General features: G+C 45.0%; 1 protein-coding gene across 7 annotated transcripts in view; it reads right to left on the reverse strand.

Moving 5' to 3' along the window:
- Positions 1–899: 899 nt before the first annotated feature.
- Positions 900–21,346, reverse strand: part of Frmpd1 (FERM and PDZ domain containing 1) — a 161,969-nt gene continuing 141,522 nt past the window's right edge. For all 7 annotated transcript variants that reach the window (XM_074051424.1, XM_074051422.1, XM_074051423.1 and 4 more), the window contains 9 exons: positions 17,916–18,041; positions 16,611–16,730; positions 15,595–15,731; positions 14,262–14,388; positions 14,024–14,119; positions 11,740–11,922; positions 10,744–10,891; positions 7,659–8,465; positions 900–3,384 (listed from right to left, as the gene is read on the reverse strand). In XM_074051424.1, the coding sequence (XP_073907525.1) occupies positions 1,037–3,384; positions 7,659–8,465; positions 10,744–10,891; positions 11,740–11,922; positions 14,024–14,119; positions 14,262–14,388; positions 15,595–15,731; positions 16,611–16,730; positions 17,916–18,041 (4,092 nt within the window). In that variant the 3' untranslated portion in view covers positions 900–1,036. The remainder of the gene's footprint in view (positions 3,385–7,658; positions 8,466–10,743; positions 10,892–11,739; positions 11,923–14,023; positions 14,120–14,261; positions 14,389–15,594; positions 15,732–16,610; positions 16,731–17,915; positions 18,042–21,346) is intronic.

Below are 21,346 nucleotides of genomic sequence, written 5' to 3' on the forward strand. Positions count from 1 at the left end.
AACCAGGGCAAAAGGCATCCCAAAGGAATCTTGAAATAAGTTTTCCTGAAACATGAGAAGAAAATGTAGTGGAAGGTTTCAGACTAGGAGAGGAAGATTCTAACATCTATTGAGAATTTACTAGATTGAGTATTTACTAGATTTATGTCCTGTCAAGTGGACAGTATTAGTATCTTCATTTACAGAAGAGAAAACTAAAACACTGAGAGGTTAAGTAGCTTGTTCCATGTCACAGCAAACTGGGATTAACCGGCTCAACTGGGTTTAGTGAGAAAGGCATCTAATATTTTCTTTTGTTTTAACATTATTATCTAAAAGGAAAATCTAATCCAAAACTTTAACTTTTGCCTTTTGCATATTTAAAACAGAGACAGGGTATAGATTCAGGGGTTCAATCAATTTCAGGTGAAGTACAGAATCCACCTGCATATGGTGGCCTTGCAACTAAGGAATTTACTGCCACCTAGTGTCATCTATGTGTGCTGCAGCAAGGCAACCAAAACTACCAAGCCAAAACATGGGAAGGTAGAAGCTATCAAATAGTACCTGTATTCACCATTATTTGTGAAGGTTATTACCAAATTAGTGTGATGAGAAATCAATACTTTTTTCAGTAATCTCCACTTTCCTCCCTCATTCTTGCCTTCTTGGGACAAAACCTGTGACTTCCTCTTCTCCCACACTCCTGGGTATGCTCCTTTGTTGTTGCATACTGTACTAATGGTTGTCTACATGTACCCCAAGGGGTCTGTGAGTATTCTGATCAGAGGAGGGGCTTGCATTATTCGGCCATAATTCCCAAGCTCCTAGTACAAGGCCTGGCACAAAGGAAGTGAATGTTGAATGCATATGAGTGAATGTTTTTGACCCAAATTTATCATCACTCTGTATGACTTAGGCCAAGATTAAGCAGCAGTTTATTTGAATGCTCTATACAGTAAACATTTGAAGGGGGGAGGTGTGGAGGACTGACTGGAAGGGTCTTCTTGGAGATGTGTCCATGATAGGGGAGGCGGCCCCTGGGCAGTTGACCTATTCACAGGGCAGTAGATGCCCGGAACTTCTGGGTCAAACAGAACACTGCAGCCGTAAGTGCCGTGCACTGACGGGCCAAGAGTTTCACACTCAGGTCCTGGTAACCTTTCTCACAGGTTAATTTTGCAGCCTCTACAAATTGGTAGTAGGTGCTCACCACGTCCCTCAAGTTCCCGGCTGCTTCCCTGTGCCGGGCCGAGCAGCGACTGCAGTCTGTGAATTGGAAGCACAGGCCAGCCAGCTGGACCAGGTGCTGAAAGGTGTCACGCACAGCACCCTGCATCTCCTCAGGAGACTGGTCCATTCTGATCACATGCTGGCAGCTGGACAGGAGCTTCTGGGAGCCAATACAGAGGCGGCTCCTGCTTTCTGAAAAGTGCCAGGTGCACTTCTCTGGGGGGTGTTTGTTTCCAACCCCCCAGGAAACTTCTAAAATATCTTGCAGTTCCAGCAAGCTCTCCAAGAGTTGAATGAAGCCCTCAGGGGTGCTGGCAGGGGTGCCTTTCAGCTGTTTCAGTGTCCTGGAGCAGTACTCTGGCCAGATGTGACTTTTTCTTGACAGGAGCTCAGTGCTGCAGCTGTGGGCCCGGGCAAGCCTCCAGGGCAGAACCAGCTGGCTTCCTGCAGAGGGTGGTGAGGTGAGAGGGGCAGTGGGCTGAGCTTGTGGGTCCCTGTCTTCTTCCTCCGTCTCAGGCTGCAGACCATGGAAGCATGTGGCATAGGAGAACTGGCAACTGCACTGCTCTATCCCAATCCCAGGGGCCACCACCTCATTCATGCTTGCAAACCCCAAAGGCATGGCCCTCGTGAAACTGGCAGAAACTTCAGGATGGCTTTCTGAGACAAAGCATAGGAAAGACTTGTCAGTAGGCAGACAAACACTAGAACTGTCTTTGCTTTCTGACAGTAAGCAATGGTTTGAAGTTTCTAAGTGGGGTTCCTCTTCACGCAAGGGTGGCTTTGGCAGGGAAGGCTCTGCATTAAAACAATCCTGCTGAGGAGTGTCCCTAGGGGTTGTATCTTCTCCTATCATATGGCTAGGTGGCTCTTCCTTGACCCCCTCTGGTGGGAAGGTTGATGAAATGATCTGCTCCTCAAGTAAGAAATTGGGGTCTAAATCCAACTCTGCCAATAGTTTTTGTTCTTGGGCCTGGCAGGCTTGGCCTAGGGCTTCACTGCTTTGTTCCTGGGAGCTTGTGGGGGGATGGGGTGGAATCTGCACAGTCCCTGTTCCCAGAGCCTCCAAGGACAGGGAGGTAATTATTTCATCAGCTGGGGCACTAACATCAAGTGACTGAGGAACAGTATTTGACACATCATCCTTGGAGCCACCTGAATCGTCCCCAGATTCCTCCTGAAATAAGTCGGTACCAGTTTTGCTTGTCACTTTGCTGTCACTTTCCACAGATAGTTGTCCTTGTTGCTCCTCCTCTGCAGGGACAGAGGCCACCTCTCTTGAATTCATCTCACACTCACCATTTGTAGGCTCAACTCCAGCAGACAACAAAGGCTCTGTGTATGGAGAGGCAGTTTCTTGCATATGATTTGTAAAAAAAGATCCCAATCCTGTTTCCAGTTGGCTGCCTTCCAGCTCTGGTGTGGCTCCTGGAGAGAAATTATGTGGCTCTGGGCTGTCTGGATTATGATCAGCACTGGAGAGAGGAAAGGTGACGTCCCTAGGCTCCATGGCTAGTTCTTTGGGGACAGCATCATTCAGATCTTGACATGGAGATAAGATTTGGAAAGGCCTTGTCTGATCAGCCTCTGGGCCAAAAGAACCTGGGCTGGAACAGTGAGGCATGCCTGCTGAGGAACTGTCAATGGTGGCAGCCAGAGGAGCAACCTCAGGATTCTCCTTATTGCTGGGGTCAATCCGGAGGCGGATGGCAGAAATAGAAGAGACTCGAGAGTCAATGACTGACTTGGTTTCCATGGTCTCAGGCTCCATCTCCATGACCCTGGAGACTGGGTTTTTGCTTTTGGTCTCCCTCAGGGAAGCCAGCAACCCCAGGGCCTTGGTCTCCAGGAGGCCTGGCTCACCTTGCATGTCCTGCAGGGAGGACACAGTTGGGGAGGGTGCACCAAGGGTCAAGTAGGGCTCCCTATCATAGTAGCTCACATCATCAATGCTCTCCAGGGAGGCTGATGGCACCAGGGGAAAGGAGACCTGAGAGGTGTAGTCGGTCTGCAGGAAGGACCTTCTTTTCCTTAGGGTTTTGGCATACTTCTTCACACCTCCTTTCCTGCTGGGCTGTCTTCCGTCTGGTCCAGGATGCAGAGTATCCTCTGGGCTACAAGTGCTGGCCTTACTCTGCAAGCTTGTGGCACTAGGTTCTGCAGCTCTGGGCCCTGGGAGTCAAGAAAGGAAAAAGAACATAAATAGAAAAGTAAAGAGGTCTATAGAGTTTGGGCTCAGCACTTGGGCCTTCCTGGATTCAAATTCTGACTGAGCTGTGTAACCTTGGGTAAGTTAGATTTTGATCTCCTTAATTTCCTTCTCTGAAAGAAGGGGATAATTGTGACAGACATTTTTTTGGAGTTTTGGTTGTCTAAGATCCATTTCATTGTTTTTTGGTCAAGTACTCCAAAATTTTTTTTAGAGACTGACATTTCCCCAATGATTTCAGTCTCCTGGAATGATAATATTATTAGTATTATAGTTCTAATCATTATTCTTTTTAAAAATTTTTTATTTTATTCATATGTGCATACAATGTTTGGGACATTTTTCCCCTCTTCCCTCTGACCCTCCCTCTCTCCCCCTACCCGCTCTCTACCAGGCAGAAACTATTTTGCCCTTATCTCTAATTTTGTTGAAGAGAGAGTATAAGCAATAATAGGAAGGACCAAGGGTTTTTGCTAGTTGAGATAAGGATAGCTATACAGGCAGTTGACTAGCATTGATTTCCTGTGCATGTGTGTTACCTTCTAAGTTAATTCTTCTTGAACTAACCTTTTCTCTAGTTCCTGGTCCCCTTCTCCTATTGGCCTCAGTTGCTTTAAAGTATCTGCTTTAGTTTCTCTGAGTTGAGGGCAACAAATGCTATCTAGTTTTTTGGGTGTCTTACCTATCCTCATCCCTCCCTTGTGTGCTCTCACTTTATCATGTGATCAAAGTCCAATCCCCTTGTTGTGTTTGCCCTTGATCTAATGTCTGAATATGAGGGAGAACATACGATTTTTGGTCTTTTGGGCCAGGCTAACCTCACTCAGAATGATGTTCTCCAGTTCCATCCATTTACTTGCGAATGATAAGATTTCATTCTTCTTCATGGCTGCATAAAATTCCATTGTGTATAAATACCACATTTTCTTAATCCATTCGCCAGTAGTGGGACATCTTGGCTGTTTCCGTAACTTGGCTGTTGTGAATATGCTGCAATAAACATAGGTGTGCAAGTGCCTCTGGAGTAACCAGTGTCACATTCTTTTGGGTATATCCCCAAGAGTGGTATTGCTGGATCATATGGTAGATGGTGTTTAGATTTTTAAGAAGCCTCCAAATTTTTTTCCAGAGTGGTTGTACTCGTTTGCATTCCTACCAGCAGTGTAAAAGGGTTCCTCACCCCCCCCACCCCCACATCCTCACCAACACCTGTTGTTAGTGGTGTTGCTAATGATGGCTATTCTAACAGGGGTGAGGTGGAATCTTAGTGTGGTTTTAATTTGCATTTCCTTTATTGCTAGAGATGGTGAGCATTTTTTCATGTGTTTTTTGGCCATTTGAATTTCTTCTTTTGAGAAAGTTCTGTTTAGTTCACTTGCCCATTTCTTTATTGGTTCATTAATTTTGGGAGAATTTAGTTTTTTAAGTTCCCTATATATTCTGGTTACCAGTCCTTTGTCTGATGTGTAGCTGGCAAATATTTTCTCCCACTCTGTGGGTGGTCTCTTCAGTTTAGAGACTATTTCTTTTGATGAGCAGAAGCTTTTTAGTTTTATGAAATCCCCTTTATCTATTCTATCTCTTAGTTGCTGAGCTGCTGGGGTTCCATTGAGAAAGTCCTTGCCTATACCTATTAGTTCCCAAATATTTCCTACACTTTCCTGTACCAACTTTAGAGTTTGTGGTCTGATATTAAGATCCTTGATCCATTTTGAGTTAATATTGGTATAGGGTGATATACATGGATCTAGTTTCAGTTTTTTTGCAGACTGCTAACCAGTTTTCCCAGCAGTTTTTGTTGAAGAGGCTGTCTTTTCTCCATCGTATATTTTTAGCTCCTTTGTCAAAGGTAAGTTGGTTATAGTTGTGTGGCTTCAAATCCGGATCCTCTATTCCGTTCCACTGGTCTTCATGTCTGCTTTTGTCTAATAATTATTCTTATTTGGTGGTGTTGGAGATTATCCCAGGACCCATACATGTGAGGCAAGCACATTACCACTGAGCTATACTGCCAGTCTCTAGAATTATTAATGAAAGTACCCCACCAACACAAGTGACAGATTTATGACTCAGCCAGTCAGCTACAAATTCTCCAGAATTTCAAACTCACTCAGTAAGACTCATCCTTTCCAGTCACAGTCCTGACAATACAGATGAGGAATCCTGCTACCCAGACTTGTGGCCTGGTGGCAGTCCATGTCTGATCCCAGTTCTTCAGGCTTGCTGGTGATCTGCAAGCTCTTACATCCTTCTAACACTTTCTTCATGTTCACATGAACAAACCCACATCAGTGAGTATCAATGGTAGCAATCAGTGCTGCCAGGCAGGTTAGATGAATAAGTGCATTTTTATAAAGTACCTGACACAAGAATTGTGTCTTAGGTGTTCATGATAAGGGAGTTTCTGCTGTTTTGTTCTTATTGTCATTTCACACATGAGGGTTATGAGGGAGCCTTCTTTCCACGAACAGGGACCCTGACCCTTAGTGACAGGCATGAAGGTTTTGCTCATGCTGGGATGGATCCTTCTGAGAGGCGAAGCACTGTGATGAAGACGTCTTGGGAATCAGCCAGAAGGATCATAACCTAGCACTTGAGAATCAGAGGCTCGGATATTCAGACCAGATTTTACCAACCTGTCTGTGTGATACTGAAAATCTTATTAAATCCTAGGCCACTCTCCAGACCTCCTAAATCAGAATCTCCAGGGTTAGCAGTGAGGAACTGATAGCTTGAAAACAAGGTTCCTTAGGTAATGCTGCCTCAGCTACTCATAGCCACTGGTCAAAGGAGTTTCTGAGGCCTAGAGAGGGGCTCTAGCTGTGAGTTGATATCAGACCAGAACCCAGGTTGGGGACTCCTACTTCTGGGCTCTCTGCTCAGTACCACACTGGACACTCCCTCTGAAAAACAGCATCCACTATGGACCTAAGGTTCCTGACTAGGCTCCAGTAAAAGGACCCTCCCTGACAGTTTCTGTTGCACCCCCATCCTGCTCCTGACACAATGGCTGGCCCAGTGCAGCAGGTCAGGGGACACAGAAGGCCACTGGAAGGGTTCTTAGGGAAGCAGTGCACTTTGACCATCACTGCTCCCTTCTCTAGGGGGCATGGCCAATTACTGAACTCAGCATAGATGATGCTGAGTTTATTAAATGGCTGGCCCAGTGCAGTGCTGTGTGCTGGGAACAGTGGTGAGCAAGAAACTCACAGTCCCTGCACTCAAGGAGCTCTTGGTCTGGCAGGGGGAGAAGCATCAGCACAGAATCATACAACTAAAAGCATAATGGTAGGCAGGAAAAGTTTCAGGTGCTATAAAAATATGCACCGGAGATGGAGAGGCCTGCCCCAGTCTGGGAAATGCTCCCCAAAGGAATGAACACCAGCTGATAGACAGATGGGGGTCGGGGAAGAAAGAAAGAGTAGCAAGTGCTAAGGGCAGAGGTGGAAAGGGGCTTGATGCTTTTCAAAAATGTCAAGGAGGTCTGTGTGGCAGGATGTAGAGAGGAGCTCAGGAAGAGAGAGAGAGAGAGAGAGAGAGAGAGAGACACGCAGAGGCCATGACACAGAGGGCCTCACAGGGCCCTCTCAGGAGCTGGCCTTTCTCCTAAGAGCAATGGAAACCCCTGGAGGTTGAGCTCAGGACCAACAGCAAAGGGCAGCAGCCCTCCTAGCTCCAAGGAGGCCACCTTCAATGTCGACGTACTGCTTTCCAGTGTTTTTTATTTCAGAGTGAAGAGATGGGGGGAGAGGGAGGAGCTCTACAAGGCTCCAGGTTGGTTTGGGACATCATTCTGTGTGGAAAGGCATTCCACACTTTCTGCTGGGGGTATGTGAGAAACCTGATAGAAACACAGTCAATAGATCCCCATGTGAAGGTCTCTTGGACCCCAGAAGACTTTCAGTGCTATCTATATCCCTTCAGGTTCTCCTTACTTCATGGACTCATTTAAAGTAGCCTCAGGGTCAGTAATGACACAGCTGCTCTCTTTGGTTCAGCCCCTTGGACACCTCTTCTGGGAAGGCTTCCCTTGTTCCCACTGTGAAATGAATCCCTTGACCTCTGCTTACCCACAGTCCTCCCAAACTCTCTTGAAGCCCTGACTTGAGGCAGGATGCTTGTGATTGGTTGGCTTCCTCAAGAGTGGACCTGTTTTGCTCACATGACTTCCTTTCAAGCTTGACCTTGGGCCCATAGGAGCCACCTCCCAAGGCTACAGAACTGCTAAGGGGCTCACCTGAGAGGGTGCCTGGGGGTGTGAGCTTATCAGCTGCATCATAGTATTCTTCATCCGAGCTGCCATCCTCAAAGGCCAGCTGTGGGTGCAGGGCCAAGGCTTCCAGTGTGGAGCCAGGCTGGGTTTTAGTCCAGCCCTGCTGTCCCCATGCTGGCAGGGCATTCCCCTGCCGGGAAGCTGTGCTTTCTGAACTGTCACTCAGGTGGCTGGCTGGAGAGACACTGGAGCACAAGCTGTAGTAGTTGGTCCGGCTGACCTCGTACAGCCTGGGGTCCAGCCTGCCCACACTCAGTTCTGGTCCCCAGCTGCAGGTCTCTGGAGTCGGACCCTGGGAACACTCTGTTTTCTGGCACTGAGGGTTGGCACTCTGTGCCAGGTCTAGGAGACAGAGGAAGCCACTGGTCTCAATCCTGTTTCTTTCCTCTTGGCTGTCAGAATCCAGACCCTCTGCGAAGCCTGCAGAGCCAAAGTGGAAGAAGCCAGATCTGCTGGAGGAGCATGTGTCCAAGTCATCCTCTTCTAGGGCGTCCATGGACTCACTTGAGCCACTTGTCCTGCAGCCCCGGCTCTCAGTGTTGGCTGAGTCAGATGCCTCAGACTCAGCACTGTCTGTCATACTGCTGGCTCCACATGTGCTCGAAGCCCTCCTGCTCAGCTCGGGCATGGAGCTGTCCTCAAGAAACTGCTCCTCTTTGACAAGAGTTCTGCAGAGGCCTAGCTTCATGAGGCAACTGTCAGAGAGAGGCTCCAGCACACAGTCCACTTCTGAGGACTCCTCTGAGTCGCTGCAAGCCCTGGACTCATAGCCTGTAATACAGGGGACACTGAGGGTTACAAACCAGCATTCAGAACTGGTGAATGTCTATTTGTTCTCCTGCCTACCTCCTCCCATCCCAGCAGAAAGGAAAACAGGTCCAGAAGAGTGACTGGCCCAGATCACACTGTACTGACTGACACAGGACCCCAGGGACTCCACATTCCATGGTCTCCCTACACCATTGGGTCACCTGTTCCCCCATCCATCTGAGTCACCTACTGAGACAGGATTAATCTATCCCTTGTTCTAAGGAGATCTGTCTGTAGTAACATGGTAGGTATTTAATTGGGTTTCCCTTTGCTATGGGCAGTATCACCCAAGTGTGCTAAGCCCCTCCTCAAATCTTACCTCTGTCCTGCCTGAGCACCAAAATCCTATGCGGACTCTTATTCTAAACATAAAACAGATCCTTGGCTCTACACTTGATGTACTGGATCAAATCTCTAGAGAGCAGGGCCTGAGGATTTACTTTTTAGCAACTTTATAGGGATTCTGAGGCTGCCGGCTGGCAACATTCTAAAGTCTGGCTTTAAGGATCCATTGGTGCCATGGGAATTTTAGGACAGTGGAAACACACCTAGCTGCAGGTGCCTGGGAAGAATTCATGGCAGGAGGGTGGGGGACACTGGGCAAGATCTCCAGTCTTTCTCTTATTATCTTCCAGAGAGATCTTTCTGAAATTTCTCTCTGATCACATCTTACTCTGCTTAAACCCCCTCATGGCTTCCCCTGCCTATGGCGAAAAGTTGAAGCTCACTCATGAAAGATAAAGATTGCAAAAACTGGCCTTACTTCCCTGCTTACAGTATGGTCCAACCTGCTCCTCAGCAGCTGGTTACTGGATGTAGCCTTCCCATCATGCTTTAGCCATACACAGGGTTTCTCAGAGATCATGACCTTGCTCTTGTGTTATGCCTCCATGTCCTCTTTCCTTGAATGATTTATCCACCTTTTTTACCTGGTTAGTTCCAGTGTGCTCTTCAAGTTCTATTTCATGTATGTCCCTTAACAGCTCTCTCTCTGACCACAGCTGCCTGCCCTACAGCAATTGTCGCTCCTGCCACTCTCCACAACAGTATGGTTCCCATTCTGTGTTGTCTCCCTGACCAGACTCTGAGGTGTTCCTCACTCAAAAAAATATTATGCAAAAGCAAAGGGAACAAGTATCCAAACTCATCACTTTTAATGATATTTGTGGTTTCCATAGCTAGGCATTCAACCAGTCATGGATTGAAAATACTTAGGGAAAAAACACATTTGTGCTGAACACCTTTTCACTATTTCCCTAAAGAGTTCAATATAACAACTGTGTACACAGCATTTACACTGCAAATGTAGAAATGATTTAAAGTGTTTGGGAAGATTTACACAGGTTATATAAAAATCTATACCATTTTATAGAAGGAACATGAAATGTGTGGATTTTGGCATCCACAGGGGGTTCCAGAACCAATCCCCTCAGGTAAGATGGATGGCTGCATTTTACTTTATTTTATTATTGTCTGTCAAGATGGTTTATGCCTATTTTACTCATATGGAGGAAACACTGTATAATGGTGTGCTCCTGAGCACCTCTTCCACTTCCACACTCAATGACATCATGTTAGTAGCTTGAAATTAGCCTTGGTGGGAGTGTTTATGCAACAGAATTAGGTAACTGCTTCAAGTCAGGGTTTTTCCCTGCAGAGACAGAGTTGTTAAACATTGCTCAGCATAGCACTGGGGAAATGCTGAATCAAGAAGACAGTGCTGAAAACAAGCGGTGGAAACTGGAAGTTGCCCTGGGAACCTGTTTGTCTCCTCTGGTCTTCCACTTCATTCCTTATATGATATGATTTCAGGTCTTTTTTGTTTCTAGGAATGTCTTTCTTCTAAACATATAAGGCTGAGAATTTCTATTATAATTCAAGAGAATGCAAAAGAGTGCAGAGGCATGGAAGAGAACCAGGTCATTTACTTTGTCAACAAATAAGTGGCCCCTCTTTTTGCTGAGAAAGGATGAAGAGCTATAGTTGGATCTTAGAGACATGATTTTAGAAAACACTAAAGGCAATTGGAGACCTTCAATAGCATCCCTTTGCCTAGGAAAATTTCAAGTACAAAGAAAGCTTCTCTAGTATTTAGCAAAGATATCTACATACAGTTTACTTGGAAATAAGCAGAGAAATATCTCTCACCCACTTGAAGTCTCAGCTCAACTCAGTTCACCACCTCCCTTTAGGCTGTGAAATGGGCCTGTCCTTACTGGGGCAAGATTCGGTGCCTTACCTTCTTCAGCAGATACCCGGTGCACTTGCTGTCTGTTTCCAGGCCAGAGGAAAATGGAGGTAACTGGGTCTACAAACAGCCTGTAGTACCCAGCAATCAGGCAGGCTAGATCTTTTGCACTGTTGGATTCCAGCAGCAACGTCAGAACCTTTGAAGGCAAAAAGAAGTCTTTTGCTCATAAAGGCCCAAGTAACAACAAATGCTTTGTTGGGCCAAAGAGAATCCATGTAAATCCAGCCATGGTCCAGTTACCTCCATCCTTCCACTCTTTGATTTAATCCAACATGCTCTAGAATGGTTCTGTGTTCTCCTTATCACCTTCTCCCTCATTCTGTGCTTGCTCTTGCTCTTTTTTCCTTTCCTAGGTTAGGTCTTGAAGGGGCTCCAGTGTATGTATGAGTAGGGTTGGGTTGGGGAACAGGGGTAGAAGGTGGGACGAGTGGCGACACTGTATACATGCGATGGGAGGAACCCACTGCGCCTGTGTGAGTGTGTGTGTACACGTGCATGTGCGATTGTGCATGTGCATGCATGTTTGGTTATTTAGAACCATACAGGTGAGAGTATGGGGCATCATGAGGCTGGTCTGGAGACCATGGTACTTCCAGAGAGGCTCAGGAAGTACCCTAAACTATTTATACATTTTAATTTCTATCACTCAAAATTCTTGGACAGCATTCTGGTCCCATGCAGGTGATAAAATCCTCTGGTGTTCCTATTTTCTTTCCTGAGCCCAACCCATTTTAGGCTGAGATCTTTCCATCAAGAAAGCACATGGTCCAGCCCAGTTTATAAAACAAACAAACAAAACCCTTTGGGACCTTCTCAGGATAATGTACCCTGTTTACCACTTTTCATTTGGTGGGACAGTATGGACAATCCATCCTCATAAGCAGATGTTGAATATGAGACTTTATTAGTACTCAAAACTCATATAAACTACTCTAGTTTAACTTATCCCCCAATTCCAGAAACTGTATTTAGAATCTGTGTTACCTTAATGTCCTGAAGATACACTTTAACCATGCTCACTTTCTCAGACTCTTCTGTCAGCTCCACGCGGCTGATATTGGCAAACTCTGCCAATGTGGACATGATGTTGAGTTTGCTATTGATAATTTGGCTAATCCCATACTTGGCTCCAACTAGTATGGCAATGTAGGATTCTCTATCCTGCAACTGCAGAAGGGTAGAAGAGGAATAAGTTTTCATTCACAAGCTAGTAAAAATATATTACACATGCAAGAAATGACACCTCTCTCTGCAAACTCTTGATTCCTACTGTAGGTCTCATTACCACCCCCCCAAACTATTGCTGCATGTGGGCCCCATCAACAGCTAAATTAAAAATAAGTTTATCTCCCATAAAACTCTTTCCAATAGAGGATTATTACCTGTTGCATGAACACAATTGGTGTGTTCTCACTTTACAGGCTTGTGTTCGCGCAGGTTCTCTTGGAATTTCTTCCCTGCTGTCATTGCCAATTGAAATTCTGACCCTTCTTTTAAAAGCTTACACCAAACCTACTATCTACTTCAGTCATCTCAAACCACAGCAGTGGTGTTGTTCCCACATCACTTCCTCTGCACTTCTCTGATAGTACAAAGCACATACGATTTTGCTATTTTTGTAATACATGGGATTGTCACAGGGCCTTGTGCTTGCTAGGCAAGTGCTCTACCACTTTTCCATGCTCTCAGCTCTTTTTTATTTTGTATTTTGTTTTTGAGAGAAGGTATTGCTAACTTTGCCAGAGATGGCCTAGAATTGATCTTCCTGCTTCTGCCTCCTAAGTAGCCGGAAATACAGATATATACTACTATGCCTGGCTTATTTGTAGTAATTTCTATTCACTTTTTATATTCCATGTTAAATTCCCTGACAACAGGGTCTGTGTTTACCTATATGTGTAATCCCAGTAAGCACCCAGAGCCAGTCCTGTGTGGTCAGCTGCTTTTCCCATTATCAGTTATTTCCTTAGACAGGAAGGTAAAGGGAGACTGGGGTCAGAAACTCCAGCCCTTGAAAACATTGGAAAGTTTTTCTTGTACCTTCAAAAACCTTCCTTGCGGCCAGGCCTGTAATCCTAGGTACTTAGGAGGCTGAGATTGGGAGGATCATAATTCAAGGTTAGCCCAGACAAATAGTTTGCAAGAACCCATCTCCAAAATAACCAGAGCAAAACAGACTGGAGGCATAGCTGAGGAGATAAGAGTGCCTGCTTTGTAAACATGAGGCCCCAAGTTCAAACCTGTGTCACCAAAACAAAACAAAAGAAAAAAATAAATAAACTCTTCTTTTCTGTGATTTAGTCTCTTTGGGGGCTTTTCCTTATACAAAGACTCCACCTATTTTCCCATTTCTGATGTTCTTTTCTCTCAAAACACTGATTCCCTGCTTCTACCTATGCTATTAGGTCAGCACTCTGATTAAATGGCCCCATCACTGAAAAAACTGAGAGCACATTAAATCCTCTGAAGCAGTTTTGCTAATATTAAACACACACACACACACACACACACACACCTGTCTACTGCTTAATTGGCTCTGTGCTGGAGAGTTCTGGGGCTGGCTGCATGGTGGGAGAGTTCTCTTAAAACACACCCCCAGAAACTGACTACTGAAAAGCACATGCTATAGGCCTAGGTTCCAAAGGAAGCAGGAGGAAGACGAGGCCAGAGCAGAGCATTCTTTTGCTTCTGTTGTTCTTTCTCAGGCCCATGCCTCAGTTCTTCCCTTCTGAACAATCTGGGCCCCAGCCTGACACTCAGTCTAAGACTGACTATCATTCCTTCATGAGTCCCAATTTTCCCTCTTCACCTTCCTATCCAAAAGTTCAGAATGCACCACATACAATACCTGTTGCCCAGAATGTCCTTCTTCCATACTGATGTCTGGCCTCATCTAGCCTTCTTGCCCATCTTTAATGCCATCTCCTTCCTGGACTCAACCTAAATTAGCAGTGGTGCTCTTTGTCATTCAACCCCATAGAAATGGCCCTATGCCTGCCTCATGACTTTGCTTCGTCTTCTAGCTTGTTTCATTCTTGAGGGAAGAAAACACATCTGATTTAGCTTTGCCTCACCTAGCATCTTCCAAGGCCTCATACTAAGCAAAGGCCTGATAAACGCTCACCAGTGACATTGTATTTAGTTTTCTAAACAAATTTTAGAACTTGTCAAAATACCCAGACATATTTCAGACTAAAAGATACACTGATTTGCAGAGAACCTTCAAGGTCCTGTTGAAGCAGGACGTCAGCAGTTCTCTGATACATACCATTAAAGTAGCATTAAAGATTTTCCCACCATATGTCTTGAGTTCCCCAAGGATCTGTAGATAATTTAAACGTAGCTGAGCAGCAGAAATCAGTTGCTTAAATAGAGAGAGAAAAAAAAAAAGATTGTTGAAGTCAGAGTTATTCACTTGCCTAAAATCCAGACAATGTTGAAAATGTTTTCCCTGATGCTCCGTAACAGACAGCTGGGTGGGTTGGCAGAGGCTGCAGCTACATTACCTTCTGTCGGGGTTCCAGTAAATTCTGGTTCCTCTTCATGTGGAAACTGATGGCTTTCTTGATGTCTTTGCCTTTCATGTTTCGGAGTAAAGTTGGCGATATAAAGTTCTCTATTCCCCAGTCTTTCCTGCCACGAGACATTGGAGACAAGGAGACCCATTTTTACAGCGTACTTGATTCTAATAAAGAGCATAATTACATTTAATTCAGTATTTAATGTTCCCATGATATAGCAATTATAAGCCTCTCTCCAGTAGAGGGAATAGATATCTATATAGACAGATAGATATGGATGTAGACATAGATATAAATCAGATATAGATCTAATATCCCACCCCCACCTCATAGATGCACATCACATACATTCCACAAAAACCACCACAGCCATCCAGGGAATCAAACACTGCTGGTCATTTTGGGAGCAGATTACTCTTGGTGTGGTGTGATATTTCATTAATCAGAGCAAAGGTTCTCAATCTATTTAAAAACAAGATGAGTGACATGACCATATATATGTACATACAACATGCACGTACAACACACTTTTTTTTGTGGTGCTGGGATCAAACCCAAGTCCTGGCACATGCTAGGCAAGTACTCTGCCACTGAGATATATTTGCAACCCAAACACAAGAGCACCTGTGAATCCCTAAGGCTAAGCTTCAGAATGGTATTAGTCTAGCAGCCTCAAAATCAACAACCCCCCCACCGCCAAAAAAAAAACTTGTTAAAAATTCAGCATCTCAGCCTCCTTTCCTTAGAGATTTGACTCAGTATATCAGGAGTAGGACCAAGTGTCTGCTCTATTTTTAAAAAATCTGACTATCCATATGATTTGGATGGCTATTTAGACAGAGCTAAGATTTGGGGAGTTGTTTAGCAAACTTGAGTGTTGCCACTCAGAGCCATTCTAAGCTACAAATCAGGACGTATTGGGTTCATGGGACTTGAAGCTGCCCTAGCAGAAGTCTAATGCAATAGGAATTGATTCACACCCTTAGAAAGAATTTGTTTCCAAGACATTCCTGCCCTTAGAAAAGCCTAACACTGAAGGTGCCAACTGATTGCTCAAGACATCTTCCCAGGGACTGGAAATTTACAAGGGATCCTATGTCATTCCATCTGGAGCTGGCTTCTGCCCAAAGGGAGCAGCCAGGCTCTGACATCTGAGGGAGCCAGGCTGGTGGAAAAACGGTATATAGAGGGAAATGGATGGAAAGACAAGGACAGATGGGTAGGTGGGTGAATATCAGCTTTCTGTAGAGTCTGGCTGTCTTGGCCAGGGGCCAGTGGAGTCACAAATGCAGTGCAGCTGCTGTCCCCTGCCACTCACTCTATGTACTTCAAAGAGATCTTCTGTGGCTGGGCACATGCGTAGATCCGCTCCTGGATGTGCAGGGCCGCGAGGCGGAGTGCAGAGCTGCATTTCATTTCCACAGCAAAGCGCTCTTGGAGCACATCACTGCAGCTCTACAAGGAATTAGAAAGAGCAGTTGGAGATAAGAACAGGTATATTGTGTCTCCTAGTTCTCTCAGGTGGGAGGCAGCAGGACCATGAGCTCGGCTTTGAGATCTAGTCTGACAGTTCTTGGCTGTGTGACCTTGGTTAACTTACTAAGACTTTCTAAGCATTGGTGTCTTCCGTTGCTAAAGAAAGATAGTCAAATAAATCTACTTTGCATGGTTTCTGTGAGGTTTAAATTAAATGATACCTACGAAAGCAGGCAGAAGGGATGCAGTGTCAAGTAAACGTGAAGCACTGATGATGTCATTGCTGTTGCTACTATTACTATTCCCTGACACCATTTCTGTAAGACTTTGGGCAAGACAATCCAACTAGTCTATGTTATCTCTTCTGTTAAATTGGTGACACCTCCCAAATGATTCTTTCGCCCAAGTTAAAATGATATAATACATCTTACCCAAGATTATAGAGCAGAGGGGAAGACCAGGCAAAGGGGTCAAGCAACCAGGTTTTGGCTCTGCCACTGTGTGGGGACCTTGGAAAACCACATGACCTTTCTAAGACTCAGTTTCATCATGTGTAAAATGAGGATCTGACACACTAAAGCCCCTTGAGCAAAAGAAACTGAAATGATAATGATCCTTAAATAGTATTAGAAAATGTATCATCCACATGAGAACTAAGCCTAAATTTCATTATTAAATTACAAATCTATTACAGCAACTCAGTAGCAGGATAGGGAATTCTGAGGGATAATCAGGCCCATTCTCCTTCAAAAAAAGATAAATCCTATCAGTTGCTTAACTGCCTGGAGCTCACATTCAGAATAACCCACCATGTCATCTTTGAGCATACTATCATTTCAGGAAGAATATCGCAGTCACCTGCAGGTAGAGGTATTCAAAGGCCACAGGGTCTTCTTTCAGGAGATCCAGGGGGTCCTTGGGAACAAAACACACCCTGAAGAGGCAGCGGGAGTCATGTGACTCCTCTCTTTCTACCACCTGCCAGGGGTAAAGAAGACACTGTTAATCTTCTAACTGCCTTTGACCTTGAAGATCTCCTACAAAACAACCTCACAAAGGAAAAATGACAATGAAAGACAGTCCCTGGTTCTATTTTAGCACTTCTCAGGACTGTCTAGACCTTTGCTCCTGTCCTCTTTCCCATGAATACAAAATGTAGAAGGTTCAAAGGGTATTGTTTCCCACTGACTCATCTCCCAGGTCCCATTTCCAGTATCTAACCCTTCAGAGATGGCAAGGTCTGCAATTGCTTCAATATACATACATTCTTTTCTTTCCCACATATAACAATATAGTCTGCATACTATTCTGTACCTTACTTTTTTTCACTTCAACTATGTTAGGGATTTAATTTGATTTTCTTTCCTGATGCAAATGCAATACAAGTAATTATAAAAAAGATTCTGCAAGCAGCAAATCTTCTAACAGGTGAGTGACTGAAGTTTGAACTCACATGTAATGAGGGATTTCACAGTGGTCATGCCTTCCTCATGCTGCACTCCTGCTTCAAAGCCCTCCCCCATTTCCACTTGGTGAACCCTTGCACTCACACTAATAAGAATTTGTTTCATTGACCTGCAGTTGGCTTTTAAAAGTTGATACAGGTCTGGGGGTGTGGCTCAACAGGTAGACCCCTAGCTAGCAAGCACAAGGCCCTGAGTTCAAATCCCAGTACCACTCCCCCTCCAAAAAAAAGTTGGTACAACAAATTCCTGAGTAACTGAACAATGGAATGGTGCAGGTAAACCAGCTGTTTGCCCTGTCCTGCCACTGGGACCATCTCAGTGGGCCAACTCCCACGCAAAGTGACTGGGGCACACAACCAACACTTCCCTAACAGCTCCAAGGCAGCAGGTGCAAGGGAAGCTCATTAGAGCTGGAGACAAAGATCTATCAGCTCTATCAGCTGTGGTTCTTTGAGAAAATCAACTGGCCTCTCTAAGACTCTATCTCTGCATCTGCAAAATGGGGAGCTTAAATCTGTGCCCTGCCTACCCTATAGAAGATGAGAACCAAGCCTACTTCTTCCCCTGTTATCTAAAGGCAGAGGTAGGCATAAAGCATAGCAAACCTGCAGGCATGCTGAGCCCTGGCCCCAAAGGTTCTGGCTGAGGCATGCAGCCAGCCCTGGCCTCCCTGGAACAGTGTGCATGGTCTCCCTACCTGCTGGATGAGCTCCTCCTCGTGTAGCAGGTGCAGCCGTGAGATGCTGTACTGCTCTTCCAGAGCCAGCGCAAAGTACTCAATACTTCGGATAGACAGCTTCTCCTTTACCGTGAGGATGATGTCCTGGCAAGTACAGAGACGCACGGGGCACCTGAGAAGTGGGAGACTTCTCACTGCTCCTCAGTATCGCGGGGGAGGGAAAAGCCTGTGCTGATAGGTCCACCGCCAGTGTATGCTGGGCCTGAGTGGCCTTATATCACTGCTCCCCTCCTCAGGTTCCAACGCCACCTGCATGGCTACCCTCTCATGCACCACTCGGAAGGCTAAAGTCATAGGGAGTGCTTCTGTCTCTCTTCTCAGAGTCTGGGGATCCATCCCCTCTCCAGAGTCACCAGTCTGTATCATCAACTGCTTTCTAGACAGAATCCCATCAGCCATCTCGTGTGTGACTTTGGGAAGGTGACATGGAAGATGATGATACCTCTTTCTCAGAGCGGCTGACAGCATGGGATAACAGCTAACGCCGCATGAAGGCATATAGTTGCAAGGCCACACTTGCCCTTGTTCACTATGGTGAATGCCTTGGCATTCCTTCTGCCTTGTACACTTTTCCCATCACTTTCACAAAGCTGCTTCTCTCCCTTCAAGCTTGAGCTTAACATTCATCTCTTCGGACAGGTCATCTTTGGCAACTCTATCTAAATGTGCCTGTCCTGTTATCCTCTGTTCTAGGGCTCTGTTTATCTCCTTCATCATTACTTAATATTGATTTCTTTAATATCCGTTACGTTCTTTAGTAAAAGGCACTATACCAAAATTAAGAAAGTAAGTTCTAGACCTAGACTGCCACTTACTAGCTGTATGTCCCTGGACAAATTACTTATTCTCTATGCCTTAGTGTTTTCATCTGTAAAATGGTAACAATATCAACACCTATCTCATTGGATTGTTGTATACATTAAACTAATTTCCCCACATAAGGCACTTAGAATAGTACCTAGTAGATGGTAAGTATTCGATATATGCTAGCTGCTAACACTGTCTTTCACCCCAATAGACAGTAACTCCTTGAGAATCTGGACCTTGCCTGTCTTGGGCTCCATTATATATCCAATGCTTGGCACCAAGTAGATGCTCAGTGAAACTTTACCTTCTCTGCTTGGTCCCATCACTATCCATAACTAACCAGTGACTAAGTCTTGAAGAGGCCATCTGTTTCTGCAGCTTACCAGCATTAATTCTGCACCTACTATGTGCCAGGCATTCTGCTAACCATGATGGAGAGGCTCCCTCTTGACTCTGTCCCTTCTCCGTTCTCCTGCCCCTACCTTGGCTAGAACTCACATATTTCTCCTGGCTTTGTAGAATATTGTCCTATGGCCTCTCCTGCTACTCATCTGTCCTCCACTTTGCATACAGAGCAGGGGTTGACAAAGTTTAGCCCACTGCCTATTTGTGTGATTAAAGTTTCATGGGAACAAAGCCATGTCCATTTGCTACAACAGAGAAATGAATTACTAACAGAGACAGACAGACGGTCTGCAAAAGCTAAAATATTTATTATCTGGCCTTTTACAAAAATAGTTTGCTGAATCCTGATCTAGAGGAACTTGTGTAAGGTTTATATCAGTCATTTTTTCCTTTGCTGAAGAACATTCAGTGGTTCTCCATGGTTTACTGTCCAAAATCCAAACTCCACAGCTTAATATTGAAGGCTCTCAAGTGTCAAGTGTCAGCCTACTTCTCTCACTTTATCTTCTGCAATTTTTCCCAAAGTACCCTTCTCTCAAACCTTCTACACTTGCCATATGTGCCTATCCCAGGTCTTTGTTGGTGATGTTTCTCACATCTAAAGGCCCATTACTGTCAAAATCCCATTCACCTTTCCATGTCTGCCATGTAGACCATAGTTTTCCAGAGGCCCTTCCTTACCACCCGGCTGGAAGCTCCCTCTCTCTGAGCCCGTACCATGCCATTTCTGTCCCACTTTTATGGTCCTATGCACATAGTGCCTTGTCTTACAGTGAGCTGTCCTCACCTAGCACCACCCCAATACTCTAGGCTCCCTAAGAGTGCAATCCTAGGCAAGTGACTTCTCTATCACAAACAGCCAAGTGATGCAGAAATACCTGGCATGCAAAAAGTGTCAGTCAATGTTCATTGGGTCAAATGACACCTTCTTTTCTTTGATTTAGAAAAGGAGTCTTCTGATACAAGAGCTTTTCTCCCTTGGAAAAGGGGAGGAAAAGGGAAGTCCCTGATGTACTGACACTGCTCTTTTCTCACTTATGGGACTGATTTAGATCTGTTTCTCTCTGTGTTATAAAGTACTAAGAGATTTGCTTTATAAAATTTGGCTACTACAGATAAGTAAGATTAACCAGTATTACACTGGCTAAGTCCTCATTCACTCCCCCAACTTGCTATCTTCTTGGGTTTAATTCCCCTTTGATGTGAACTTTTATTGTAAACCACTTCAAAGTGGTTTTTGACCACGAAAGGGTGCCTCACTTTAAATAAATCAACCTTTCCATCTTAATTTACTTTGATCAAAGATGACAGAAGTAGAACCCTTGTCTGAGTCACTTGCAAAGCTTCCCTTTTTATGCAGAGTGGCAGGCTTCAGCAGAGAGTTGAAGTTTGAAGCAGTTATGAGTTACAGGACCTGGGCAAGCTTTAGACCTCTGGGGTACCTTTTTTCATCTACAAAGTGGGGAAAACTCTAGTCACTTCACAAGGTTATTGGGACATTAAATAAGATAACATACAGGAAGTACCCTGGAAAGTAACTGGCATGCAGTAAACACAATCCATGTCTCCCTCCTGGCCCTACTCTGGCTTGGAGCTTCCTGAGTTCAGAGCACTTTCTCTAGCTTCTCCTACGTTACGCTGAGGTAGGAACAGGATAGGACATTTGGAGTAGCTTGAGGAATTGCCAGAGATAAGTGGCAGAAAGAAACACTAGGCACGTGGCTTGTGTATATGTGTGTATGTGTATGTGTCTCAGCTCTGGTCCTTTACCTATACTGCATTGGGCCACCAGAACCTGCTCTTCCCCCAGGCCAAAAAGAGTTGAGTTCCATGTTTACTCTTACATGGTTTTTAATGCTTGAACAACCTTAATGGTTTACTTCTTCACTGCAGTCTTACTCTAATAGCATTTCTTCTCTTGTTCAAGAACTATTAGTACCATCCCTCCTTGTCTATGGATGAAATCCAAGCTCCGCTGCCTGCCACTGGAGGCTCTCTGTGGCCACTCCACATGGTCCCCCTAAGAAAACAGCCTGTGCTCCTGCAGTATCATTCATGATTGGCTGAACAATGCCTGCCTTTCTCCTCTTTGCATTAGTTTCTGCGACTTGCATGGACTGATGTGTGCCCCACCCTCCAACTTCCCTGTCCCTGCCTGCTCATGTTGAAATCTTAGC

Source organism: Castor canadensis, chromosome 13, assembly GCF_047511655.1.
Source record: "Castor canadensis chromosome 13, mCasCan1.hap1v2, whole genome shotgun sequence".
NCBI lineage: Eukaryota > Metazoa > Chordata > Mammalia > Rodentia > Castoridae > Castor > Castor canadensis.